Source organism: Penaeus vannamei, chromosome 8, assembly GCF_042767895.1.
Source record: "Penaeus vannamei isolate JL-2024 chromosome 8, ASM4276789v1, whole genome shotgun sequence".
In the NCBI taxonomy this organism is placed as follows: domain Eukaryota; kingdom Metazoa; phylum Arthropoda; class Malacostraca; order Decapoda; family Penaeidae; genus Penaeus; species Penaeus vannamei.
The window spans coordinates 13681403-13688902 of record NC_091556.1 but is presented as its reverse complement, the minus strand read 5'-3'; the positions used below and the strand labels follow the sequence as shown (position 1 = coordinate 13688902).

The following is a 7500-nucleotide window of genomic DNA, read 5'->3' as shown; positions in this document are numbered from 1 at the left end:
AATCAAAGAGCTATATTTCTTAAGATTTATATTTTTCGCTCTTGGAATGATAAAACACGAAATCTCAAAGAAATAGTAAATTTTGTGAAAAACACTTGGCTTGACGAAGAACTTGGATAAAAACAGAAAAAAAATCGCGGCATAGTTCCCTCAGGTGCCGAGAATAAGCAGTAAACAAGGCAGCAGACAACTACAGTGTCATTGTCTCTCGCGTAAACACATACAAGCCCATTAAAAAGGCATGTGACAAGCCCGACATGCCAACGAGCTGTCCGACCTGCATGGCACCGTGTCGCGGCACCCACGACTGGAGGGATGCGATTTTTTTTTATTTCTCTTTTTCGCTATTTCCCTTTCTCTTTTTTTCTGTCTCTCTTTCTTTTTCTCTTTTCTCTCTCTCTTTTCTCTTCTCTCTCTCTCTTTTCTCTTCTCTCTCTTCTTTTCTCTCTCTTCTTTTCTCTCTCTCTCTCTCTCTCTCTCTCTCTCTCTCTTCTCTCTTCTCTCTCTTCTCTCTCTCTCTCTCTCTCTCTCTCTCTCTCTCTCTCTCTCTCTCTCTCTCTCTCTCTCTCTCTCTCTCTCTCTCTCTCTCTCTCTCTCTCTCTCTCTCCCTCTCTCCCTCTCTCCCTCCCTCCCTCCCTCCCTCCCTCCTTCCTCTCTCCTCCCTCCCTTCCTCATATTCCTCAAAGCCTCGAACCTTGTCCCCTTGCTTGAGTGCAGTCTTCTTGCAAGATGCAGCGCAAGGAACCGGGGGGGGAGGGGGGAGGGGGAGGGGGGGCGGTGTTTGGCGTGTCAACCGGGGGCTCTCTACTTAATCTCGGTCTTGTGTTTACTCGCTCACTACAGTTGTTGCGTTGATATTGCATCTATCAAACTACGCCCCGGGGTGGTTGGTGGTAGGGGGAGGGAGGGGGGAGGGGGAGGAGAAGGGGAGGGGAAGGGGGATAAAGGGAGAGGGAAGGAGGAGAAGGGATGAGGAGGGCGAGGAGATGGGGGATGAGGAATGGGAGGGGGAAGGGGATGGGGAGGGGGAGGAGAAGGGGAGGGGATGGGGAAGGGGAAGGGGAGGGGAAGGGGATGAGGAGAGGGAAAGGGATGGGGAGGGGGAAGGGGAGGAGGGGGGAAGGGAGGGGATGGGGAGGGGATGAGGATGGGGATGGTGAGGGGGAAGGGGAGGAGGGGGGGAAGGGGCATGAGGAATGGGATGGAGAAGGAGAAGGGATGGGGAAGGGGAGGGGAGGGGTGGTGGTGGGGGTTGCTTCATCCTACCGCTTCCTTCTGCTCGTGTGCCTGCTTCTGCTTTCGCCTGGCTTCGTCTTTTTTTTTGTGAATTTTTAGTTTTAATTATCTGCGAACTAGTTTTTTGTTTATGTTAACCAGTTTTCTCTCTCCTCCCCTCCCCTTGTGCTTCTTTTTGTTGCTGGTATCCTTTATCATCACTCTTCGTCAGTCTTCTTTTACTCCTCCTCCTCCTCCTCCCCCTTTCCCGTCCCCTTCCCCTCCTCTTCCTCTTCCTCTTCCTCTTCCTCCTCCTCCTCCTCCTCCTCCTCTCCTCCACCTCCACACCTCCTCCCTCCTCCTCCTCCTCCTCCTCCTCCTCCTCCCTCCCTCCACCTCCACCTCCTCCTCCCTCCACCTCCTCCTCCACCTCCTCCTCCCTCCTCCCCCTTCCCTTCCACCTCCTCCTCCTCCTCCACCTCCTCCTACACCTCCTCCTCCTCGTCCACCACCACCAACTCCTCCACCACCACCACCTCCTCCTCCACCACCACCTCCTCCTCCCCCTTCCCCTCCACCTCCACCTCCTCCTCCACCACCTCCTCCTCCTCCTCCCCCTCCTCCTCCTCCTCCTCCACCACCTCCTCCTCCTCGAGAGCGCCCGCCGCCCGCCCGGGCGTGCTTTTTCCCTCGAATTTATTAACCTTTTTCTGTCTCTTATTCCCTCCTTTTATGAGCTGGCACCTCATCACACGGCGCGCTGACTCCTCACAGCCCGCGGGAGACCGTTAGGGCATGCGAGATTTATCCTTGGAGTTTTTTCCCCATTTTTCTCTTTTTTTTCCTTTTTTTATTTTTTCTGTTTCTCTTTTTTTCCGTATTTTCTTCCTTTTTCTTTGTTTACCTTTTCTTTCTTTTATTTTTCCATTTTTTTCTTTTCCTATTTTCAGTTTTTTTATTTCTTTTTTCCCTTTTTATTTTTCCTTTTTTTCTATTTTTCTCTTTATTCTTTTTTCCCTTTTTCTTTTTTTCCTGCTTTGTTGAGGATGAGGGATGCGTTTGACGTCGCCTTCCGCCGCGTCTGTTGTCTTGTCTCCTCCATTTTCCTCTCTCCTCACTTTTCTCTCCTCTCTCTTCGCGGATATCCGATCTCTCGCTTCATTCTCTATTTTTTATGTTCTCTCTGTCTCCTCTTCTCTATTATCTGCCTTATATCTTTCTTTTGTCGTCTCTGTTCTCTCTTTTCTCTGTATTTTTATGTTCTCTCTTTCTCTTCTTCTCTGCTATCTGCCTTTTATCTTTCTTTTGTCTTTTAAGATTTTCCATCCTCTCCTCTTATTATTACATTCTCTCCTCTCTCCTTTTTCCCACTCTTTCTTCTCTCTTTTCTCTTTTCTTCTTTGCCGCCTCTACTCCCTGTCTACCTTCCTCTGTCTTCTGTCTCCTCTCTTCCTCCCTCTCTCCCTCTCTCCCTCTTCTCACTTCACGCTCTTCCGTCTTGATGTCATCTTTTCTGTTTTTATTATTTTTTTATTTTTATTTTATTTTTTTTGTTTCTCGTCTTCATTTCTAGCGTTACAAACAAGCGATGGGGAGAGGGGGGAGAGGGGAGGGCAGGGTAGGAAAAGGGAGGGGTTGAAGGGTGGGGGGGAGAGGAGGGTAGAGTAGGAAAAGGGAGGGGTTGAAAGGGGGAGGGGGAGGGATGGGGCGCGGAGGGAACTCGTTGTGACAGGTTTGTGACAGGTTTGGCACTGCGGCGCGCGGGGTGCCACGGGATCAGCCGGGGTATATTCGTATATCCGGGTGACGTTGTGGATACGAGCTGTGGATGCATACCTCTGTGCGTGTGTGTGTGGCTGTGTTTTTTTTCCTTCAATTATTATTGCTATTTTTATGTGTCGTTATTCACCGAAGTACCCTGTCCACCTACTCTGCCCCTCGTATCCACCCTCTACCTTCCCTCCGCTACAACAACCATCCCCACCTGCTCCCCCCTAACCACCCTCTTCCAATCCCCCCCCTCACCTTCCCCTGCCCCCTTACCACCCTCTTCCAAGCCCCCACCCCCTCTAATTCTTACCTCTCCCTTCTGATCCTCCCCCTATCCACCCCCACCCTCCCCCTTACCAACCCCCAACCCACAGCCCTCCCTCCCTTTACCACCCCTTCCAATCCCCCCACCCTACCCCCCATTATCCCTACCTCCGCCCCCCTCTAATTCTCCCCTCTTCCCCCATTCATCCTCCACCTTACCAACCCACACCCCCTCCCCCTCCCAATCCCCCCCCCACCCTCCACCCCCCATTACCCACAACACCGCCCCCTCCCCTCTCTCTAATTCTCCCTTCTCTCCCCTCGACCACCAGGGCCTCACTCTGCCCTCGGAGGCCGGCTACCCGCTCACGCCGACGGGGCCCAAGTTCTACATGATGGAGGCCCACTACGACAACCCCGAAGGACACTCCTTCAGGGACTTTTCAGGGATTCGGATCATCTACACGCCCGAGCTCAGGTCCTACGATGCTGGTGAGTGGATCCTTCTTCTTCTTTTCTTTTTTTATAATTCTTTATTATGTTTGTTTATTTGTTTATTTATTTTTATTTTAAGGTGTTTTCTTTTGTGGTATTTTTATTTTTTATTCTTTATTTTTTTATTTTTTTATGTTTTGTGTGGTTTTCTTTTGTGATATTTTTAATTTTTGCTTTTTATTGTTATATTTCACTATTTGTTTGTTTTTGTGATTGTTTGATTGGTGTGATTATTTACTTATTTGTTTGTTTGTTGCCTTCTCGGTTTTCTTTCTCCTTTCGGTCTGTTTTCATTAATGCGTTTGCCTATTTTCGTTATTTCTTTGCTGTTTCATCGTATTCTTTTCTTCCCTCTTGGTCGTATTTTTCCTGTGTTATTTCCAAACTTTTCGAAGCGCTTGGATTTTCACTTTTTCTCCATGCATTTCTTTCCTTCTTTTTCTTTTTATTTCTTTATCTATCTCTTTCTTTATTTCGTTCTTTCTTCCATTTTTCTCACTTTTCCTTTCCTTCTTCCTTTTTTTCTGTCTGTCTGTCGTTTCTCTCTCTTTCTTTTTTTCTTCTTTCTTTTTCTCTTTTTTTTTTCTTTTTCTCCCCCCCCCCCTCTCTCTCTCTTCTCTCTCTCTCTCTCTCTCTCTCTCTCTCTCTCTCTCTCTCTCTCTCTCTCTCTCTCTCTCTCCTCATCTCTCTCTCTCTCTCTCTCTCTCTCTCTTCTTTTTTCATCATCGCCTGTGTCGTCTTCTTTAATCAAGTTTTCTGCCTTAATATCTCTTTGATAACTTTTGTCTGGGAATGCGGAGATGAGTTTGCATTTTCCATATTGCATTGCACCGAAAAAAACAAGACGAAATTAAAACGAGGAAAGTCGGAAATTAAATGGAAATGTTTCATATTAATTACTATTAGTTATAGGAATCCCTGTAAATCGGTGCGTAATTATATGTATGAATAGATTAGAATAGATAAATAGATAGATAAAAAAGTGTCTGCTAGTAGATAGAATATAATAGATAGATAGATAAAAAGGTGTCTGCTTGTAAATGAATTAGAATAGACAAACGCATAGATAAAAAAGGTCTCCTAGAAGATAAATTAGAATAGATAAACAGAGATAAAACAGGTATCTCCAATTAGATATATTAGAACAGATAAATAGACAGATTAAAAAAAAAAAAACTTTCATAGTCAAACATTTGTCGAAATCGCCCTTCTCACCCCCCCCCTCCCTCTCTCCCTCCTGCAGGAGTCCTGAGCGTGGGCCTCGACCCGAACTGGAAGCACCTGATCCCGCCCCGCCAGAGGACCGTGCTGTCGGAGGGCCACTGTGTCGCCGAGTGCACGCAGGAGGCGCTTCCAAGGACAGGTGAGTGCCAGCGTGTGTGTGGAGGGCCAAGGCCGCTGGAGTAGCGTCCTGCTGATCGTGGTTTACATGGGCTTATATATATATGCATATACACATACTTACATGCATATACACATACATACATACATATACACATACATATACATATATACATACATACATATACGCGCATACATATATACATATACATATATACTTAGATTCATATATTCATACATACATGAACATATACATGCATTTATACATACACATACAGATACGAAAACACATACATACATACATACATACATACATACATACATACATACATACATACATACATACATATATATGCATACATATAGAGACATGCGTACATACATACACACACATATCTAATATATATGTGTATATATGTGTATATATATATACATTGTTATTATTGCATACGAACTATATTTATATGATATAAATTCAGAATTTATTTACATTTTTCTTTCATCTTCCTGTAAGGATTTCTAGAAAACATATTTTTACCAGCTGGACTACTCTGCGAGATACATATGATTAAGAGTTATTTTGGCGGCGCTGATATTTTTAGGCAAATATCTGGCGGATATGAAAACGCTCCTGGGTGTGTGTGTGTGTGTGTGTGTGTGTGTGTGTGTGTGTGTGAGAGAGACAGAGAGAGAGAGAGAGAGAGAGAGAGAGAGAGAGAGAGAGAGAGAGAGAGAGAGAGAGAGAGAGAGAGAGAGAGAGAGAGAGTAAAACACAAACACACACACACCATTTAGTCATAAAAAAGCGTGAAATAAGGAAATAAGGGTTAATATATATCCTCCTTCAGTCTGGCAGGCGACACGCGGGGAGGGGCGGGAGTGGGGAGGGGAGGGGAGGGGAGGGGAGGGAGGGTAATCTGTAAAATTGCTCTTCTTAAAATTGCTCTCTTTGCTCCTAAGGTAACGTACGGCATCGTTTATGGACGGAGAGGGAAGGGGAAGGGGAAGGAGAAGGGAGAGGGGGAGGTAGGAGGGGTTGATGGGGGAGGGGAGGGGGAGGGAGAGAGGGAAGGGAAGAGGAATGGGGGGAGAGAGGGAGTGGGGGAATAGGGAGGTAGGGAAGGAAGTAGAGGATTGGGGGAATACGGAGGTAGGGAGAGATAGGGGAATGCGTGGGGAAGAAACAGGGAAGAATTGGGGTAGAGAGGGGGGATGGGGAGGGTGGCTTTGGGAGGAAGGGTGGGGAGTAGGGAGGGAAAAGAGGGAGTCATAGGGTAGGGAGGGGAAAGAGGGGAGAATGAATAGAGAGATTGGTGTTTTTTCTTTTCTTTTTTTAGGGGGGGGGGTCGTCGTTAAGATATATCCATTATGCGTCTTTTCCTTTGTGAAAAATAAGTGTTCTGCTTGTTCTCCCTTTCATGTTTTTCCTTTGCGATAGATGTTTTTTAAAATGCATGTCATATATATAAATATATATACACTTCTGTGCGCATACATAAACATACATACATACATACGTGCATACGTACATACACGTACACATATCCATATGTGTAAAGTGAACTACTTTACGTCACAACAAGGCAACAGCCCCTTCAATTCCTCCTTCCCCTCTCCCCCCTCTCCCCCCACCCCGAATTCCCATTCCAAGGCGCGCACCCTGGTTTATGGGCGTCTGAGGAGGCCGAGGTGGGCGCTGCGGGAGATGGGCGGGCGGGCGGGCGGGCGTGTTTCTCGTCTCTCTGTGTGGGTGTGTTTCGTTTTTTTCTCTCTCTCTCCATTCTCTATCTTTTTCTTTCTTTTATATTCTCTCTCTCTCTCCATTCTCTATCTTTCTTTTTCTTTCTTTTATATTCTCTCTCTCTCTCTCTCTCTCTCTCTCTCTCTCTCTCTCTCTCTCTCTCTCTCTCTCTCTCTCTCTCTCTCTCTCTCTCTCTCCTTCTCTCTCTTCTCTCTCTCTCTCTCTCCTCTCTCTCTCTCTCTCTCTCTCTCTCTCTCTCTCTCTCACTCTCTCTCTCTCTCTCTCTCTCTCTCTCTCTCTCTCTCTCTCTCTCTCTCTCTCTCTCTCATATATATATATATATATATATATATATATATATATATATATATATATATATAATGTATATATATATGTATGTATATCGCCCTACCTATGATATTCCTTATTCGAGGAAGAAGGAAAAAAGAGAAAGAGAATGAGAGGCGAATATGCACGGAAAAAAAACAGAAAGAAAAAGGAAAAAGACACTTGATAAAGACGACCGCAGCGGTCTGCATCCCGGTCGTGGAGGTCGTGCAGGGGCGGCCGTGGGTGCAACAGCGTGCAGCAGCAAAGGGCGTGAAGCGAAAATAGAGCGGGCGTTTCGGTCAAAACAAGCACGTACACAGACGCGCCGCGGCCTCGACACCCTA

The 7500-nt window shown here is 46.2% G+C and overlaps 1 protein-coding gene across 5 annotated transcripts in view; it reads left to right on the top strand.

Annotated features, from left to right (window-relative positions):
• LOC113817325 (DBH-like monooxygenase protein 1) overlaps nucleotides 1-7500 on the top strand; it is a 452414-nt gene that overhangs the window by 435122 nt on the left and 9792 nt on the right. For all 5 annotated transcript variants that reach the window (XM_070124386.1, XM_070124384.1, XM_070124388.1 and 2 more), the window contains 2 exons: nucleotides 3582-3741; nucleotides 4988-5107. In XM_070124386.1, coding sequence (XP_069980487.1) covers nucleotides 3582-3741; nucleotides 4988-5107 — 280 coding nt within the window. The remainder of the gene's footprint in view (nucleotides 1-3581; nucleotides 3742-4987; nucleotides 5108-7500) is intronic.